The 20,303-nt window shown below is 40.3% G+C and overlaps 2 protein-coding genes across 2 annotated transcripts; both read right to left on the reverse strand.

The window, feature by feature from the left end:
- Window positions 1-301: 301 nt before the first annotated feature.
- On the reverse strand, window positions 302-8,891 carry LOC146483435 (uncharacterized). The gene is made up of 6 exons (XM_085105613.1): window positions 8,706-8,891; window positions 6,901-7,038; window positions 4,930-5,079; window positions 4,357-4,572; window positions 2,480-2,646; window positions 302-1,653 (listed from the first exon to the last, which is right to left on the reverse strand). Exons 1-6 carry the CDS (start codon window positions 8,758-8,760, stop codon window positions 313-315), a joined length of 2,067 nt encoding a protein of 688 aa, XP_084961739.1. The 5' UTR covers window positions 8,761-8,891; the 3' UTR covers window positions 302-312.
- Window positions 8,892-11,609: 2,718 nt separating this feature from the next.
- On the reverse strand, window positions 11,610-19,898 carry LOC146483436 (serum paraoxonase/lactonase 3-like). Its single transcript, XM_085105694.1, has 7 exons — window positions 19,709-19,898; window positions 19,562-19,626; window positions 18,972-19,027; window positions 16,318-16,642; window positions 15,586-15,772; window positions 13,565-13,646; window positions 11,610-12,276 (listed from the first exon to the last, which is right to left on the reverse strand). Exons 1-7 carry the CDS (start codon window positions 19,777-19,779, stop codon window positions 11,953-11,955), a joined length of 1,110 nt encoding a protein of 369 aa, XP_084961820.1. The 5' UTR covers window positions 19,780-19,898; the 3' UTR covers window positions 11,610-11,952.
- Window positions 19,899-20,303: the final 405 nt, after the last annotated feature.

Consider the following 20,303-nt stretch of genomic DNA (forward strand, 5'->3'; position numbering starts at 1 on the left):
TAAGCGCTAGCCTCACAAGCGTGTGAGCAGGGCGGATGTATTCGCCCTGGTGTGGCCTCTGGTGTGTGGCTTTGCTAGCGTCTCCGGCTCCCCAGTTCTAATCTCCGCATATACATTCGCTCCAGACCTCTCCTTTGAATACCGCGTGCATTTGTTGACAGACCAACGAAAACAGATAACAACAGGAAACTTCAAAAAACGTTTAAAAAATATCTGTAATGTACGAATTAAAAAAAAAAACTGATTTCATCAGAAAGGTTTGCATTTCTTTAAGACCAAAGTTAAGTGTAGTCACATTCCCTCTTGTCAGCTTCATTTATTCCACGACGCAACAAAATTAAGAACATCTTCATTTACATAACAGCTGATGCACTGCGCATAAAAATTATTTTTTGCTGCCTGTCCCAGCTCGAACAAAAAACCGTATTTAGACACGTTATGCCTCGTTCCACTGAGCTCCGCACTTCGATTGGTCCAGATAACACTAAACCGAGGCTGGCCTTTCACGTGATAGGCCCTGACATAAGATAACGTCCCACCCTGCTTTGCTTGCCTGTTAAATTCAAACTGGTAGTAATCCGGTTTTAGGTCAAACTCAGCTACGCATTCGCCGTCAGGTACTCTTTCGTAAAGAGCTGTAACATGCAGTCGACCTTTGAATTCGGTTAGGCATTGCACTGTTAGGTTATAGCCACTATTAAACATCACCGGCATGTTTTTCCTATGCTGGGCAACAGTAAGATCATAGTTTACTACCCACGATACTCCACTTGTCGGAGTTAAAAGTACAGCGTAAAGAAGCTCATTGCTGTGAACAAAAGTCTCGATATGAAAGGGTCGAAGGTTTACAAGACTCTCAAGATATTCGCGGCATGAGTCGGCTGTTAATGCGATGCACACAGTTGTGGTGGAGATTCCATTGCTTTGAAAGAAAATCGTGTTAAAATACACGACATCCTCAATCTTAAAGGCGTTAAGCCATGTCAAATCAAATCTTTGTCGCTTTAAATCTTCATATAAAGGCCAGAAATGGTCGAGTGGTACCATGACTTTAATCACCTGACGTTTGTCGGCAGTCGAAATCAATTCTGGGATATCTCCAATCCCCTTCGTAGAGACTTCGCTCCCACTGGTCAGCGACCCGACGCGTGAGGGCAAAGGGACTAACGAGTTTGGTATGGCATCAGAAGTGACATGCTGTCGTGCGACATGCGCAGTACGACTCAACGCGTACTTAACCAAGCCGTCCAAATCCAAGTCTTTAGCCCAAGAATTAAACAACAGCGCCCAAGCATACCCTCCACAGTGGCGCGTCAACACACCCGAGGTACCCTCCATTTGTCCGCTGTGCCCCCAAGTGCCACCGTTGTCCCGGATGTCAAGACCAAACCCGTACCATTCCTCCGCGTCTTTATCCGCGAATGGCGGCTTCCCGAGCATCGCTTTAAAATTTTGAGACGTGATCATGCTGCTGCCATTTACACCACGCTCAAGAGCAATGAGGAACTTCAACAGGTCACCAGCGCTCGCGACCCACCCGCCATGCGCATCAGCTTCCTCTATAGTCCATCTCCCGTACTGTGGAGGCACTCTACCCCCGTCGGGGAATATTGATTTTACCAGCCTTGGATGACGATTGTGAAAATACTCCACCTGAAAAGGCGATAGAGAAATACTCCGGCTTAAAGGTTTGTAACACAGGACATTTTACCTTTCAAGGCAAGGGGCTCGTCTCTCCAAAGTCCTCATAACTTACTACCCTGGGGCCCGTTTCTCGAAAGTTCCGGTAACTTACCGGGCCCGTTAAGTATATTTTTAAATGTTTTTTTCGCCAATTACACAACGATTACAGACATGGTACTTCGCCAATATTTTCATAGAATAATATTATTTTAAAATTTAGTATTCAAAGCTAACAAAAATTGACTTCTGTTAAGAAAGATTTGTCACCAAAATTACTTATCGGGCCCGATAAGTTACCGGGCCTTTCGAGAAACGGGCCCCTGGGCCGGTTGCATACAGCATCTTAAGATAACTGGGATTTTCTGCAGTCGTTCCCCGCCTTCCGAAAGATTTTCTCGCGCTCTTCTTGTGTTTGCTCTTGTGTTTGAGTCAATAAAGATAACTGCTACTTAATACTACAGAACACAGAGAAAGGTTGCAGAAAAACTCCCACTTATCTTAAGATGCTTTATACAACCTGACCCTGGCCCCAGAAGTTTGTTTTCTTGTTTCTCTTTAACCCTTTAGCCCTAATAGTGAGTCACAGCCGGTTTTCGTCTGGAAATCATTCTGTTGTTACACTAAGTAGTTTCAATTTTTTATTTGATTCAGCAGCTTTCGCACGCTGGTTAATTACTTTCGGAACTTTACTGTAAAGAAAATATACAGAGCAGTCTGCAAATGTTGTTGTTGTTGTTCTCGTTAATTGTTTTCCTTTATGTTTCAGGGAAGGGAAAAAGATTGAATGTCCTCTCACCTCTTCAGGACTGAGCTCTTTCTTTTGAGTTCTTCCAATTTTCATTTGGTTTATTCCCACACACTTCAGAATGTTCATCATGAACTCTTCATAGCCTTGTCCTGTTACTCTTTCAATCACCTGCCCCAAAACGGTATAACCTAGGTTGGAATAAGCGTGGCTATTTCCTTTAAAGCAAAATCAAACAAATGTATAGTAAAGCTCAGAACGAAGGAGGAAAGACCCGGAGGCAGTAATCTCCTATACAGTGAACACCCATATTTAAGAACCTACTTTTTAAGGTCAGCCTGAATAATCTTCATATATTTATTGTAAATAAGGTACTTATATAGCAGGGCCCAATTGTTCACAGCCCGATTAAGCTAATCCCGGATTAACGTGAACTTTGATGCGAGTTCCATTAATAACTAATAAAGTTTCTCCCAAAAGATTTTTGTCCGTTAGTTTTGCCTTAGACCTTTCTTAACCTTTAGCTTGAAATTAGCCCTTTAAACCATTATAAACGAGCGAGATGAAAACCTCGATTAAGTTTTAGTCGTGGATTAGCGTTAACCGCCTTTCGAACAATCGGACCCAGGTGTCAAAAATGACAAATTTCAGCCTGGAGGTTCTTAATCCACTTGTTCTTTTATGCGGGTGCTTATAGGGTATAGATTTTAACCATTTTGGTCTGAAAGTCTGAAAACGGGTATGGATTTTACAGAAACGGGTCGGTATTTAGGCTGGAAATCAGATCTGAAACTGGTTATCAATTTAAGAGGCCAGGTCTGAAAAAAGTTACGGGAGATTACTGTACTTAATTTGGTCTGAATCAGGTAGGTCAGTGTTTAGAAAACCAAGCCAGTACACAGTCCCCAGCCAAAAATTCCAAGGAATACCTTCTCCCTCCTCCCGTTGGGGAGAAAACACCAAAAAATTTGCTACAATTATAAAAGAGAAAGATGGTAATTTTTTTAATTTTGTTTTTCAAACAATAAATTATTTCAAAAAGAGGAACACACAGCAATACTCAATAGTCACTCAATAGTCATTGTGTTTCTAAGATATGTCCAGAAATGTACCCAAATGAGATTCGTGAACTGTATGATAGACATCACAAGGTGTCCCCTAACCTTAATTCTCACTAAAACACACAAAATTCTGTCAAACATGAAGTCATATGAAAATGACAAAAAGGCCTACAGGTTTTATGTAAAGTACCCAAATTCAGGGATAGGTGCATTTCTGGAAAGAAGTGTGTGTTTCATTCACAGATTCGAATGCAAGAGTCATTATTCAAAAGTTTATGAAAAATGGTCTCATCATATGTGGGAAAAAGAAGTACACACTTTTCTAATACTCGGCATATTCACAGAGATGCATCTGGTTACTATGATGAACTAAAGCAAGAATTGTCATCACTGGTCTTTTTGCACCACATGAGCCATAGGCTCTCCACACAAACCGTGAGATCGTTTGTAGTTTTAAAAACTAAAGAAATGTAAAGCAATACCAGAACAGTGTTATGAACCCTGAATGTGAATAATTTATTCTGAGGAATTTAAGTTCAAAATGAATGTGAACATACTTACTAGTCATTGTATTAATTTTTAGTCAGTTCTTGTGGCTCAAAACCGTAACTGCAGTAATAAACTTTCATTTTGGTAAACAGCTATGTGCAAAAATCCTATAAATTGCTAAAATTCACCATTGTGTGCCACAAGGGCGACAAAATACAACTACTAAGGAACGATTATGTTTTTTCTCCCATTAATACAAACCTTTTGGTATTGCCAAATTGCACATTACTACAAATGATCACTTGTAAGCTTTGTGTGGGTTTGTTGTGCACGAAACCAATTTACTAAGCAATGTACAAATTTAATATCATTTAATACCTGGAGCAAATTGCAGCTTCTTTCCCATCATATACTGTATCAGTACCTTAGGAGTCACAGGTTCCTCAACATTCATGTGCTTGCCAACCTTCCAGAACACAGGGTCCCCAGCCCTGTCTCTATCCCAGCCAGCAGAGTGATGCAAGAGGTGCTTTATAGTAATATCCACAAGTCGACTGTCTGCATTTGCTGTTGGACTGTACTCACTCAGAATTCCTTTTGAATAAACACAAATGAGTTTCATGTTATTTTTTTCCATATACAAATGACACAGCACTGCGCAGTTCATCATGTAATATATCACACAAGGAAGAGTGTTTCATCCAATTCCAATTTCCAAGTGCAGTCAAGTTCTTTTTAACCAGTGTCGAGGTCTTTGGAAAACGGATGAAACACTCTTGATTGAGTGTTTGATACAGCTTCTCAAACCATTAATAATTCTTAGAGAAATTCAAGGCTAAAGTTCACCAAATTTTATGACAATTAAGATCATCAAATTTCCAAACCTCCTTTACAGTAGCGATTTCATTTGTTTTCTCTTCACAAATTATAAAATGTTAGATCACTTATTACCTTGCGGTCCAAACACTCTGTCTTCTAATGACAGTTTGCCTTCCTGAACAAGTCTCATGATACCTACTGCTGTGATTGTCTTGCTGATACTGGCAATCCTAAACATGAAATCAGGTTGAACTTTCCTTCCTGCACCAGCGCTACCATAACCTACCAAGAAAAAAATGAATTCCGTGTTTTAATCCTTTGCACTAGTTTGAATTTATGATACTTTTCGAACTGATGGGTCAGTTGTTCTCAAAGAAAGTCAAACTAAGATAAAAGAAAAGTGCCACAGTGGGTATTAGAAGCTAGTTTGAATACAAAGGACTAGCTTTAATTGTTTCTTTTTCAATACTTAAGTCTGTTGCTTGAAAGCAATTTGTAGGATTCATCTTTATGACTTATGTTGTTCGTTGTAACACAAATCTGGGAAAGATTTTTATCATTCGTACAGTACATGTATATTGCCTAACAGAAACCCATTTAATGAACAATTATTTCACGCGCACGCATTGGATATGAAATGATGGATAGCCAACAAAGCGCGTAGTGCCTCGTTGGCTATAATCATCTTATATTCACCAAGCGTGAGGGGGGCCTTGGAATAATTGTTTTGATAAAAAACAATCAAGAATCTTACAAGATTTTGCTGATTTCGCTTTGCAAAAAATATTAGAAGGCAATTGAATGGTCTCTATTTCTGGGGCATGGTATATATAATGGCTCATATACCATGCCCACTAAGGCAATCAAATCACACAAATTGCATTATACAATGATCCAGTTTTTAATAAAAAAAATTTTCACTGGTATGCTCAAGCTAACTGGCTGTAAAGACCTGAAATAGTTTCTGCTGTCATCAGCTTGTGCTCTTACATTCTCAGGTAGGATTGCAAGCCATGCTCCAGGTACCTCAGTAACATTATTCAATTATGAAAACCAGGCTCTTACCCATTAACAGGGCTTCTGATAGGGTGCGATAAAAATTTGGAAATTATGCGGCACTTTTAAGTCTCATTATGCGGCAAGAAAGGTTTATTATGCGGCAAATTATGCGATTTCATTTTAGCTGATTTAACCTTGTTTTATAAGGTCTAAGAGGAGCACAATCCATTTTTTGCTGTTAAAGAGGCAATTAGAGCACGAAGAAATGAAGAAACAGCTGAAATAAATCATTTGTTGCCTCATTTCAAATAATTGAAAATCAGATACAATTTTAATTATTTACTAGTCTGGTCACGTCAGCGTTTGTTGCTTCCCACCCGCATTTTTTTCCGCGTTCTGCTTGTGTGACTCGGCTTCAAGGTCACAAAGAAATGATCAACCACTATGTTGCACGAAGAGCAAAACAACAGACCATCGTCAACATGAAACATTCCTTCGGGGCCCTTTCTTGCCCTGTCTTTCGCGGAAATATTTACAGGAAGGTGCGATCTTTTTTTCTCCTGCAAAGAAGCGCTCGGCGTTTTAACAACAAACCTATCCATAATGAGGATAAATACATATTGCAAGGGACTATCGAGCAGTTTACACACCAATACCTACATCGCAAGTATGAAGGGATCAAATGACAACTTAAAAATATATCAATGATTGTGATTGGTGTATTTACATAAAGGGATTGTTTATTTCGTGCCAATGATCACTCGCTTAATATTGAAAACCAGCACCAGGTCCCCACATGTAAAATGAAGCATAGAATGCCTGTTTGTTCGCTTGTTCAACAAATGAACGCTTCCAGGTGATTTTTGATGCCTTTTAAAAGAAAAAACTCCTTGAGATAACATTCAAATTATCGGAGAACTTAACATTAAGCAAGATTTTTGCTCTTCTTTTCTTAAATTGTGCGATTTTGTACAAATTCTGCGATTTTTCATGAATTATGCGATTTGTTGCGATTTTAGGTCAATTATGCGAAATCGCAACATCGCATAATATCAGAAGCCCTGCATTAACAAGTTCAGATTCTCTCATACCAAATTACTTTACCTTGGCAATAGACCCTATTTCCATCTCTACTCAAAGCAAAACTTGCCCCAGGAATATCTTGCTCGGTCATGAAATCTAGGATCACGTCATCCAAAGGAGTCATGAACTCTGATACTGGTCCATTGGTTTTTGGAGGCTCTAAACACAAATCATAAAATATTTGACAATAATTATGGGAGTGAAAAATATGAAATTTACATATAATTTATTTGAATGCTGGCAACCAGGGTTTAAAGCCACGCCCTACCCATTGATGAAGCAGTCGCTGCTGATTACTGATTACCGACTGGCCTAGCCAGGTGGCAATTTCATTACATGCAGCATGTTTTGATGCACCTATCAATGTCACCCCCCAGAGTGGGGAAGGGGGAGGGGAGGGTGGATGGGCTACCTACGGTCAATTGACTCAGAGAGCTTTTCCCTGGGTAGGAGGGATTTTGACACGGTCACCATCTTGGAAGACTGAAAGAACCTGGAAATGAGTCATCCACTATCTTGGTAATACCCAGAAGTCACCAGGAGCAAAGGACTTCTCTGCTTGTCTGTTAAGCATCTCCTCACCATGAGCAAAAGAGTCTCCAAAAGACAAGTAAGCAAATCTGTTTTACTTTTCCGTACATTTTCACATATCGTTTCTTGCGAACTGCAGTGAACATCATGTGAGGTTGTAAAAGCCACATCCTTCCCATCCGTTAATTAGTAAGATCTGATGCTAATAGAAAAAGTAACCCTTGGGGCAGGAATTTGACATTCAGTAGGCTGGTGTCTGGGGGTGGAGAATTTGACACTGGCTTCCACAGAAATGTCAAATTCCCCTGGGTCTGCATCCCCCTTTTAAATAATTGTGATACAACCCTTACAATGGAAATCACTCGCATCTTAGTGCTCCAGTAAACAGCCTTGAATCAAAGCTACTGAATTCTACTGAATTAGGGTCCTCGAATCAAACTCAAATCCAGTTAAACCAGTCTCTTCAGGGGTCTGGGTTCGAATCCCATCACTGTCACCATGTTGAATATGACCCCTGGATTGCTATTAGGAGTCAATCTTCTGTGATTAATAAGTGGTTTATTCAGCTTCCACTAAGGGAGAGTCAAGTACAAAGTACAGATTATAGTCTGACGCAATTCACTATCATTCATTGTTCCTGTGGTTACAACGTTGCATAATGTAACAGATATAATAATAATAATAACAGAATGATATAATAATAATATATAATAATATATAATAGATATAATATAAAAAAAAATTATTATACACTGTATGTGGTATCCCTGTTTTAAAGTGTAAAACCAAGATATAACGTACTTTGTGAAAATATGGTTCACTGGTGAGGATTTGAACCTGCATTCAAGGCAGACGTGATAACCACTACACTACAGGTGAATTAACCCACACAAACAGGGGACGAAATAGCAGAGCTTATTTTAATTACATCACTTATAAGATTTCAGCTGTAATAAGTAAAAGCTGTGCTGTTTCGTTGGCTGTCACTATGGGTTCGACTTCTTTTTCACATTAACTTACTTTTTTCCTTCATGACAGTGAAGCTATGCGAAAATATGGCTGATTCACTTTTAATAGGAATATTAATATCATTGAATATATTCCAAGGTGTCTATGTTCCCTGTTTTAAACTCATGCAGTCACCAACCCATGCATATTGGGAACCTCAAACCTATACTCTACTAATCACTGAACTACACCAGATAATTAAACTTACGATCAGCTGTGCATTTCCAATATATAAACAAGAGTAACATAATAAAAGGATCTTCGTCCTGAATGACTGAATGACTTACCACACGAGATCCAATAGTTGTGATCTGTAAGATGATGTTGCTCTTTATAATCCATCTTCCAATTTAAAAATCAATCATCGAAAGCCAAAGAATTCAATCGCTAGGAAGATACGGAGAAATTAATTGGAAGGGAAGGAAAACTGTATGTACTGCGTGTGACACTGCGTGTATGTTTTACGGGCACAACGGCAACCTCGTTCCCAGGGTCTCTCATCTTCCCTGGTGGTGCCTGGTTGCAAAAGTTGCCAATAAAAAAGGCGACTATTTAGTAACAAAGAGTTTTTGGTAGAGGTGGTTGTAAGCTAGTATCTTAACGTTTGGTGATATAAAGGGTCTTGGTTTAAGTGGCTGCAAAGTATATAGTTGTACAGAGGCTGCTGGTTGCAGTGGTTGCAAAACCTGCCAATTAAATAGGTGACTATTTAGTAAAAAATAGATGTTGGCTCCGGTGGTCACAAGCGATGCAAGGTAAGTATTTTAACATTTGAGATAGAAAGGGTCTTCGTTGAGGTGCTTGCAAAGTATATATTCGGGAAATTTGTTGTAAGAGCGTGTTGGTTGCAGTGGTTACAAAAGTTGCCAATTAAATATGTGACCATTTAGTAATAAATAGAGGTGTGTTGCGGTGGTTGCAAGGGTTGCAAAGTAAGTATGTTATCATTTGGTGATGGAAAGGGTCTTAATTGCAGTAGATGCAAAGAATGTATGCAGAAAATTTGTTGTACAAAGGGTGTTCGTTGCAGTGGTTGCGAAAGTTGCCAATTTAATACGTGACTATTTACTGAGTGATAAAAAGACGTTGGTTGAGGTGGTTGCAAGGGTTTGAAAGAAGGTATTTTAACATTTCAAAAGGGGCTTGGTTGCAGTGGTTGCAAACGTTGCCAATTTCAATATGTGACTATTTAGTTGTGGTGGTTCTGGTCGAGGCCGTAAGTATCTTATTTGGGGACAAAAGGGGTCTTGATTGCAAGGGTTACAAGATTTAGATAGGTATCTTTACATTTGGTGATCGAAATGGTGTTGCTTCCAGTGGTTGCAAAGTATACATGCGGGTTATTGGTTTTACAAAGGGTGTTCGTTGCAGTGGTTGCGAAAGTTGCCAATTTAATACGTGACTATTTAGTGATAAATAGACGTTGGTTGAGGTGGTTGCAAGGTTCTAAGGTCTTGGCCGCAGTGATTGCAAATGTACGTATATGGAAAATAAGTTGTACAAAGGGTGGTGTTTGCAGTGGTTACGAAAGTCGCCAATTGTCTATGCGACTATTTAACAATTAGATTATGAGCTCGAGATTTCTATCGCGTGATAGTTGATGAGGGCGAAGCCCGAATCAACTATCACGCATAGAAATCGAGAGCGAATAATCTAATTGTTTTAGTATAAATCTACTAGTCGTTCAAAACTAAACAAGTAAATTATCTATTTCCTCATCGCAGGCACTTCGAAAACGCGAAGAAGCGAGCGCCATTTTGTTGAAAATCGCTACTCACTATCTATCACAGAATAGATAGCGAGTAGCGTAGCCAATCAGAGAACGGCATTCGTGATACAACACTAGTAGATTTATACTAATTAGTAATAGATGTTGGTTTCGGTGGTTTCAAGGGTTGCAAGGTAAGTATCTTAGTACTTGGTGACAGAAGGAGTCTTGGTTGCACTTCTTACAAAGTATGTATGCGGGAAATTAGTTGTAGGAAGGGCGTTGGTTGCAGTGGTTACAAAAGTTGTGAAGTTAATATGTGGCTAATTTAGTAATAAACACATGTTGGCTGCCGGTGGTTGCAAGGTATTTTAACATTTAGTGATAAAAAGGAAAGGATCTTGGTTACAGTAGCTGCAAAGTATGTATGTGGGATATTGGTCGTACAAAGGGTGTTGGCTGCAAAATTTGTCAATTAAATATGTGACCAGTTAGTAATAAATAGATGTTGGTTGCGTTTGTTGCAAGGGTTGCAACGTACGTATATTAACATTTTGGCGGTAGCATTGCTAAGTATGTGTGTGGGAAATTAGTTGTAGAAAGGGTGTTTGTTTCAAAAATTTCCTATTGGATATATGACTATATTTAGTAATAGGTTGGTTGTGGTGGCTGCAAGCTAAGTATGTTAACATACAGGCCCGGGTTCCTGGAAAGCCGATCAAGTTAGCGCTAATCGAGGATTACTAGTCGCTTTAATACAGGAAGAAAATTTACTCTTCGAGTAGTTCCTTTTTCTGAAAGCACGATTAGCACTATCCAAGAGATAAACTAAGGGTTAAATTAAACACACCTAGCGAGGTCGATCAAACTAAGTTTGTCAAAATAAACAAAATTTGCGGACTTACTGGTCCCAGTAATTCGTTCACAATCACGCGAAAGAGACTTTCGTCAGCGCGAAATTTGTCTCGAGGAAGAACTTCGCAGTGGATATAGATTTTAAACGAGACTCGCTGAATTTCTGACCACAATCAGAAAAGAGTAGTGAGAGAAATCTATCAATGGTAAGTAAGCAGTTAGTGTATATGTGTTCATGCGCAGATTGACAAAACTACAAATTCTACGATCTTTTGGTCAGCGGTTGCATCGTAGGCTCCTCCTGCTTGTTCTCGCGCAACAATTTTAAAATCCGGGACGAGAATGAAGCTCTAAAAAAAATCAAAATGAGTTACACGCAGTTTTTAATGTAGTCATGGGTAAAAGTTTTCTAATTTTTTTTCTACATGGCTGGGAACAACAGGGAACAAAAAAATTCCTGGCTGGGGGTAAGGTTCAATGATGCAGTTCCTGGCTGGTAAGTTCATTGTATAATAAACGCCTAGTTGGCTTTGAGGAGAGAGAACTCTGTAGAGTATGTTAAAGTGCTTAAGTCAACGCATGAACAAAGATGAATAAAGAGGCCCGCAAATAAAAACTCGCAAATGTATAAGCTGCGTTCATAATTGCGATTGTCCCTCATTTGGTTAAAAATCTCATGTACACAAAATAATCAAATACGAAGCTACTAAGCATTCAAGAGTTGCAACTCATTCCTTTCATAAAATTGACACAAGTTAACAAAGCCGCATCCATATAAATGACTTACAGATCACAAATGCTCGTAGGAGTTTTGGAGAGGGACGAACCCACTTCTTGGTCTGGGCCTCATTAAGAAAATCAAGCGTTCAAGTAAATTTAAGCCTACACTCTACATTTCACATTGATCAGCCGAGTTTTAACGTCCAGTATTCCAGGCCATTTCTAACTTGATTACAACACTCTTGGCTTGCTCAATAGAACTTCACTTCACAGTACAGCATGTTGCCGGACAGAGAGCCAATCAGAAGGCGATCTTTATAAACAGTTGCAACTGTGGAGGCTGACATTTCCTTTCCATCATTCACGTACACCTCGCGAAGCTCGTAATCAGGATAAGCTATCCCGGATGCAGACGGCTCTCCAAGCTGCAGCGTCAGAATTTGAGAAGGACACAGATGACTGATGTTCTTGCTGTACTCAATAATATGAAAAGCCTGAGGGATTGCCGCCATCCACTGATTTCCGGTGACGGGATCTATGTTGATGTTGTCTATCAATGATCCAACTTTAATAACCTGTTCAGAGAAAGTACAGTAAATTACCAGCTGTCAGAGCAGAGGCTCTTTTCTCAAACGTCCATGAAACTTTCAGGCCCGTTAACCCGATGGGGTTGTATGTTTCCCCGGATGGACTCACATCTTAAAGCCACCGTTACACATTGAAACTTTTAGCTGAAACTTGTGTGCAACGGCGCTGCGAAACAAGTTTCAGCAGGCACTGCACCGTGTAACAGGGTCGGTTTTTGTGAAACTTTTTCGAATTTCCGTTGCGAGACAAGTTTCACGAAAAGTAGAACCGCTTCCTACTTCAGCAACGGCTCGCAACGGTCGCAATGGTGAAAAAACAAGAGTTTCACCGTGTAACACCACTTCGTGAAACTGGTCTCGTTCGCCGTTGCACACAAGTTTCAGCTAAAAGTTTCAACGTGTAACGGCGGCTTAAGGGATTTCTCCAAGGAAGAACTAACTGTAATCTGTTTTTAGCGACTTCTCTAATACACAAGAAGAATTTGCAAAAATTGGCAATTTTTGTCCAGTTGCAATCCATTTCCATCCTAACCATACGCAGCTAAACATAATACTAGTTTCTGTGCACTAGTAGGGTTGTTATTAACAAAACTGAACAATTATTTTATCGATTCTATCGATTTAAATATGTTTTTGGCCACTCAAAATGACACTTGCGTGCCACGAGCCACAAATCAACGACCTGAGTTATGTAATATATCAAACACTCTAAAAGTGTTTGATCTGATTCCCAGACAGCGAGAAGTAAGTTGAAAAAACGAGGCACAGCCGATAATTTTTTTAAAACCAACTTCGAGAGTTTGAAAATCGGATGAAACAATCGTTCGAGTGTTTAATAAAGCACTAGGCAATGGTTATGAAGATGGGCAAACTTCTTTGTTATATGTTTTTGTTAGCACTTTTGGCCTTGACCGTGCACAAACCACACCAGATTTTGAAATGTGTTGGGGCAACTGACCAATAGAAACGTTCCTGTTAAGATATTCAACTGTTTTGTGAACGTTAAAACAAAGGATTGTGCACGGTCGCGGCCCTTCCAACATAAATTGCAGCACCATTGTTGCCATGTCAAGGTTTCATAACCAGTCCCTCAATTTACTATGATGAAGCTTCTAAACCATCAAAAGTTGACCAAATTTTATGACAATGAAGATCACACTTTCAAACCTCCTTCAGTCACGGTATTGAGTTTCTTTGTTTTCTCTTCATGAATTATTAATGAGTTTGAGAAGCGAGATTTCACTGCAAGACGTCCCCGTATGTCTACCCTACGTACCTGAGACTCCTCTAAGGTGTTGTCCTGGCGACGTCTATAAACTACAACGCTTTGAGAAGAATGGTCGGGTACAAAAACAAACCTACAAGGAATGGGAAGGAATTTAGCTGCTGAGTGTGGCACTCTCGATAACATTACAGCACAAATAGAAGCAAGTTAGAGGCTTTAAATAAAAAGTAAGGTAGGTGAAGTCCCTTTACAAGCCTGAGTGGCCCACACGGCCGGAGCTTAACCCAGTTTCTGTAACATGAAGCAACTAGGAGTATTGCTACTCCCCCCTGGATGGGATGCTAGTCCATCACAGGGTTACCCCCAGCAGTACGTCTCCAGGACCCATTTATACACCTGGGTAAAGAGAGACAAGGTGGAGCAAAATTTCTTGTCTAAGGAAACAACACGGCAATGAAGAGACCACCCTGACCTCAAACTAGTGACCCTCCGATCTTCCGATTGAAAGTCCGACGCACTAACCACCATACTACTTCGCCTCCACAGTGGATTTTTAAAAAGGGAATAATTTATTGGAAAAGCGCATTTCAAGCTTCTGATTCAGTTGCATTCCATCCAGCAAAAGTTTGTTTAGACAAAAGTCCAGTTGCCCGCTGTTAAATTAGAAAAACATCTGGCATCTTAACAAATAATCCACTCGTATAATCACAATAATCGACCTGTGTGTCTTAAGGCAATCTTGATATAATAGAACACCCGTCATTAGATCCGAATATATTGTTCGCGAGTCCTGGAATGTTTCTAAAGAAGAAGGACGCGGACAAGTTAATTTTAAGAAAACGGACAAAGGGTAAGGTGGAAATACAATAAAGAATACACGAGCACCAAATTGGATAGCCGTCCAAACTGATTTTATGCAAGACTTCAAGTATTTCCCACGGGCGAGATATATCGATACAATTTAACTTAACTTAAAATTTGCCTTTTGCGAAACTTCCGGCTTGGACAATTTATTGCCCTTGGCAGAAATCCTGAAGTAAATTCAAATTTCTCCCTTTCTAGCTCCTTTGTTGGTGAAGCTAAGAAGTTATTTCAGCTCTCAGAAATACGACCCAGTGTGTCCTTTTCCTTCTTTCATAAAGCAAATTTCTGTTTCTTTCAAGATTCAAGAATAAATGAGAGACCATCGCAGTTATGTATGCAACTTAAACAGCTACGAAAAGAAAGGCTGAAAAACTTCAGGAATTCAGAACAAGTATCGTTGGCGCAAGTTTTGCGGGCAGGCCAAACTGTTAATGAAGAACCCCAAAATGTAGTTTACTAAAGGACCTTGCTGGAAAATAGCCCTTACTATATACAGTTCAGAATACCTACAGTAACTTTTTCATGTTAAATGCAAACGAAAATAAATCATTCTACCCCTGAGACTACGAATCTCCAGGTGAGGTTTTATAGCGGAGCTCCGCGCGCCCCATTAGTAACAAAATTGGTAATGCATCAATGCCAGAAATTTTGGTTAGCTATGACGTCACTTCTGTCCATCCGTACGGCCGTACGTCCGTCCGTCCGTCCGTACGCAGCACTACAGGAAAACTCAGGTGTGTGAAGCTGTGCTGCGACCATCGTTTGTTTGGCCGGAAGTTGCATCGCCAACTGCTCATAGTAAAAACAAAAACACATTCTGAAGACAACAAAATACAAAGTCAATTTATGTGACCGACAGCGGGAGAAACAGAAAGACGACTAGCGGTGGGAGAAACAAGTCGAATGGCACATTATCAGAATCTTAAAGTGAAACCATTTTACTGACATGCAGCAACCTGCATGCCCCAGTGCACGCCGGTGACTCCGAAGACTGCTGCAAACGGCGCACGCCAGTAAAATACCTTTGCACTGATGCGCGAGAACTCTTCGAGTTCTGCCATTCTCTGTAGACTGGGTTACGTAAGTAACTACGATGATCTCTCATTTAAAATTATCTCATCTCCAGTTCAAACATATGAATTTCATATATTTCACGTTCATCAGATTCGAATAGGTCAATAACCCCCAAACTTCCGGGCACATTTTACCTTTCATCTTTGTCCATGCTGATGCCATTGGGGTGTCCTCCTCCAAAAGCCACTTTCCCTTTGAATCCATCAAAAAACACGACGTTGCCATGCAACCAGTAATGGAGAAACAACGTATGTACAAAACGCAGTACAGTGTTGTCAAAATGGAAGAAATTGTCGTTGGTGACATAAAATTTATCGGGACCTGTGAGCAATGGGGAAGAATAAAAAGGTAATCACCTCAACAGTTCAACAATTATTTGAGAATTAGCTCAAATCAATGAAAACTCACTAAGCAAATGTGTACTACTAATGTTAACTTTTAGCAGAACATGAACCCTGCAAGAGCGTTTTAAGGTAAGCGAGATATTCAGATGATAAGTACTTGTTGGACCTCCTAGGATCAGAAGCTCAGTCAGTGGATTGTCATCAGGCCATCAGCAAGTCGGGCATGCCGACAGTCATTCAGCCGTCAGTCAGTCGGTAAGTCAAGTGCTTAGTCCACTAGGAAGTTGGCGTGTCTGTTCATGCAAATGTTCTTTCCCCACTGTCAATTGTCACCATTCTGTCAGTCGATCCAAGTCTGTGTACCTACAGGCTCTTGCGATTTTCAGGCCACCTTTCTCAAGCTAAATATGTGCCCTTAAGTAATGTCATATTTTCTATCATAACTCTGAACTAAGAGCTATGATGGTCATTTCCGGTACACCCACATGCACCCTGATAAGGCGAATCATCTGTGATCCTTACCTACTGCATACAGATTATTTGGACTCCAGATCAAGACGTCCACAACAGAACGGCGATGAATAAGTGAATGAGTTTCTCGCTCGAAATCAAATATTTCAATAGCTTGAGCGTCCGGCCGGTGATTGATCACAAACAGGGACACCGCGCCTGAGGCTTGGTCCAAATACACGCTCATTCCATGCGGGTTAAACCCCGTGCGATTGAAGTTCTTCAGGGTTAGTTTAACTGGAGCCTGACTGGGTTTGTTGAAGTCAAAGGTTAGCAGCTTACTATCTCGCTTGTCAAGCTCCGGATCGTACCATAAACCAATTTTATAGCGAATTCCCTATTAAAAAATTAGGGAGAAAACAATAATTGTAATGCATCAAGAAACCACTAAGCTTTTCAGTTTTCAATGTTAAACCATTCTGTACTAAAAAGTAAGTTCCCAGGGGTCCGACAGAGTCAGAGTTAGATCCAATGACCCCAATGGATGTCCACCGTCAGCCCCAGGGGGAAGGGGGGGGGGGGGGTTCTCATAAACAAAATCGTGGGGCCGAGGATGATGGGTGGAAGTTTTGAAAAACAAGCCAAAAGGTACCAGAATGTTGTTGTGTTGACATGGCTCAAATTCTCAACCCCCTAAGAAATTACAAACAAGTCTACTAGCAAATACTGAACCTGTCTCTAATCTTTTGGTTCACTACTGTAAAATGTGCCGCTTTAAGGCAAACAGTGGTCACTTGATAGTTTTTTAACCCTTTAAGCCCCAACAGTGATCAGCATCAAATTTCTCCTTGTAATATAAATGCTTGTTTAACCCCTGAGGTCATGAGAATAAGGATATGATCACCCAAGGTGAATTATCTTGATATCAAATAACTTCTCTTCTCCTCTTGGGGACAAGATAGGAAAATTTGTTCTTTGATATAAGGGATTAAAAAGTTAAGCAGTAGCACTACACAACTTCTGCCACCCAAGGGTAGACAATCACCCCTGTACTAGGCCTGCCTGCAGGCACTTAGCTTCAGATTCTGTAGCATGAGGCAATTAACTGTAATACAACTTATACTAATCTCACTAGCATATTAGGATTCAAGTGGATGCCATATGGTTAGCTCATTTCGTGGAACAATGGACTGCTGAGAAGGAGGGCGTTAGTTTCAACCTCAGCCGGACCAACACTCATGGTCTTAGAACAACTGAGGAGAGAGTGCTGCCTTTGCTTTGACAGCTGCAAATGGTTAGACCTTCACGTGGCTCGGATGCATGACCACATAGAAATGGCGAGATGACCATTTCCTGTACCCTACAAGTTTCCCTTGTTTGATTGGCCAAATAAATAGTGAGCTGTGTTGATCTGGATTTTGCTAAAAGGCAGCCTGCTACCTGGTGGCCCACAGCCTGTGGCCTCCCTCAAAGCCCACGGCCCAGCAGCCTATGGGCCACTTCCCAGCTCAAGGCCCCATGGCCCACCAGGCAGCAGGCCCACTTTGCAGTTCACAACCCAGGCCAATCTCATCTCCTGAGCCGCCTGGCCCTCTTAACCACCAGAGGCTGGGCAGGAGGACAAAGGCCCCGCCAACTTAGAAGAACAGGAGGCTCTCAGTCTGAGGACGAGAATGGACCCGAGAATTTTATTAGTATTGTTTTTTTTTTTTTATGCCCACTTCAAGATGGTGGATTACTTACCATGACAGACTGGAAACTAGCAAAATAACACTCTGGTTAGCCTAAATATCACTCCAGTTAGTCTTATTTAGCTTAGGTAGCTTGAGGTTGGCATTTATATTTAGGGTTAGGATATCTAGCCAAAAAGTTGCTGATTGTAGGGGCCAGGCATCGGTGGTTTATCCGCTTAGCAACCGTGTTTAACTCTTTTTTGGCATTTCTTTTTCTAACTTTAAAAGGTAGGATAAAGTAACTAAGTAACTGATTTATAGTAGTTAATTTGGTTTCAGTTTATTGATTTTCCTCACATATACACACAAACAAATACGATATTAACAAAACATTAACCAGGCAAAGTAGCCCAAGGAAACCAATAAGGCTTTTGTAACTCACTACATTGGATAATTCTATGGTATCCGCCATCTTGTATCTGACTCCTTGTGACGTGGGCGTAAAAAAAAAAAAATCCCTGGGCCGTGAACTGTCAACTGGGCCGCACGCCATGGAGCTGTGAACTGAACGTAGGGCTGCAGTTCACCTTTTAGCAAAACCTGTGCTAATCTGCAAAATCAGGGAGCAACTGCCATCATGTTTGTTTTGTACCTTCCAACACAGCATTGTTTTCACTTTAAACACAGAGGTATGTTTTTTCCCTGCAGTGACTTATACTGTTGTAACACTAAATTGCTCTTCAATAATGCAAAACAAATGTGTAGTTTCAACAAATATCCATACCCACCCCAAGGAATGTGGGAGCAGGGAGGGGCTAACTTCTTACAGGGAAGTATATAGCTAAACTGGAAATTCCAGTGGGGGGAGAGGATTCAAACCAACAAACATTCTGTAGAGGAGATATGGGTATTTTCTGGAACCATACAGTCTCCCTCTGGGTATCATGTGAGCATTTTGCTTACATGGAATTAAGTATTCACAATTTTAAAATGGTTTTGTCAAATCACTATCAAAGCACCTGCATCAGTTAACTGAGTGATGCACACACTTACCGAAGATACAAATACCAGTCCGTCAGGAAGAAGAGCGAGATCCTCTGAACCATTTACTAAAAGATAAAATGAGATCAGACTTGTTATTTATAGGGAGCATTTTATGAGTGAGAGACACTACCTGTATATAACTCCCAATCTTTCTCTTGCAAAGAAAGTCGTACAAGAAAATTCAAGTTCCATGAGGTCTGGAAAAGTGTTTCGTGACAACTAAAGGCAAGCGGAAGTGTTGCGTGACTCCGCGCGTAATATATTCCATCCAAGCGTAAGAATGCAAATGAGACGACAACTCCCTCATCAGTCACTAATCAGTTTATGCACTGATATTAAAGGTCAGAACAGCGAATGGAGAGATTAAAACAGACCAAATCTCGCCATTCATACCTGAAATGGCTCTTTGCTTTAAAGTGTATTTTCGCATGTGGCTGTCAAAGCTAGTATTAAGCAACAGTTTTTTTTTTAAATTTGAACGTACACAGTAATCGATACAGGATCGGATCTTAAATTTAATTTAGCTAAGAAAGCAAGAGAAACTACCTACCAGTGTTCGCTTACCGGCAGACTTACAGACTTAAACGTTACTTGCTTACCTTCTATTTTTCTACAAGGCCCAGGAGAGTGGTTTATGGTGTGAGTGAAAAATCCAACAGTAACCCTAAAAACGAAAAGAAGACAGTTCCTTTTGTCATTCGACTTCCATTCACACGTAACTAAAACAACAAGAATATCATTCTTACAGTGTTTTAAGGACATGGTAAGATAAGATGGCGATTAGCACAACAACCACAAATTCACCAAGTCGACCCATGAATGCTGGAGGAATTTGTTTCAATCTTCCGTGCAGAAGTATGATTTCATACAAGCGACGACACACAAATCACGAGCTTACGAGCTGACGGGCTTGCGTGACACCCTAGACGGAAAAACATCTTGGTCCTTGCGCATGATTCCCTTGTGACATTCTTTACTTTACCCCAACCTCTTTCGGCAGCCTGACATGACAGCCAAGCATGCTAGTGAAAGGCAATAATAGCCTGGGCAATAACCATCACGATTGGAGAAAAGCTTAAAACACGTTTTAATGTTGAAAATGATGAATTATTCTAGAAAGTGACACAGGCATACTCGGAAAAAAGAAATCCGAGTGCTCCTATCAGGAGTCGAATCTAAGACCTTCCGATTACTCGGTTCATTTACCAGGCTAGAAATATACCATCACATTTATTTCATATACGTTTCAATGTTGTAAGAAAAATTTCATTAGTAAGTAGATTAACTAACATAGTTTAACAAATTGACGGCAGCTTTTTATACAATAAAATTATGTAATAA

The sequence above is a fragment of the Pavona decussata genome, unplaced genomic scaffold (assembly GCF_977016875.1).
Source record: "Pavona decussata unplaced genomic scaffold, jaPavDecu1.1 SCAFFOLD_38, whole genome shotgun sequence".
Classification (NCBI taxonomy): domain Eukaryota; kingdom Metazoa; phylum Cnidaria; class Anthozoa; order Scleractinia; family Agariciidae; genus Pavona; species Pavona decussata.

Coding starts and splice junctions, on each gene's coding strand:
- LOC146483435 (XM_085105613.1), bottom strand. CDS start 8,760: ATGGATTATAAAGAGCAACATCATCTTACAGATCACAACTATTGGATC. Junction 5,080..6,900: donor AAATAGGGTCTATTGCCAAG/GTAAAGTAATTT, acceptor TTTTCTTGGTAG/GTTATGGTAGCGCTGGTGCA. Junction 1,654..2,479: donor AAGAGCTCAGTCCTGAAGAG/GTGAGAGGACAT, acceptor TCGCCTTTTCAG/GTGGAGTATTTTCACAATCG.
- LOC146483436 (XM_085105694.1), bottom strand. CDS start 19,779: ATGGGTCGACTTGGTGAATTTGTGGTTGTTGTGCTAATCGCCATCTTA. Junction 19,627..19,708: donor TACCATGTCCTTAAAACACT/GTAAGAATGATA, acceptor TTTCGTTTTTAG/GGTTACTGTTGGATTTTTCA. Junction 12,277..13,564: donor ACACCTTAGAGGAGTCTCAG/GTACGTAGGGTA, acceptor TTCTCTGAACAG/GTTATTAAAGTTGGATCATT.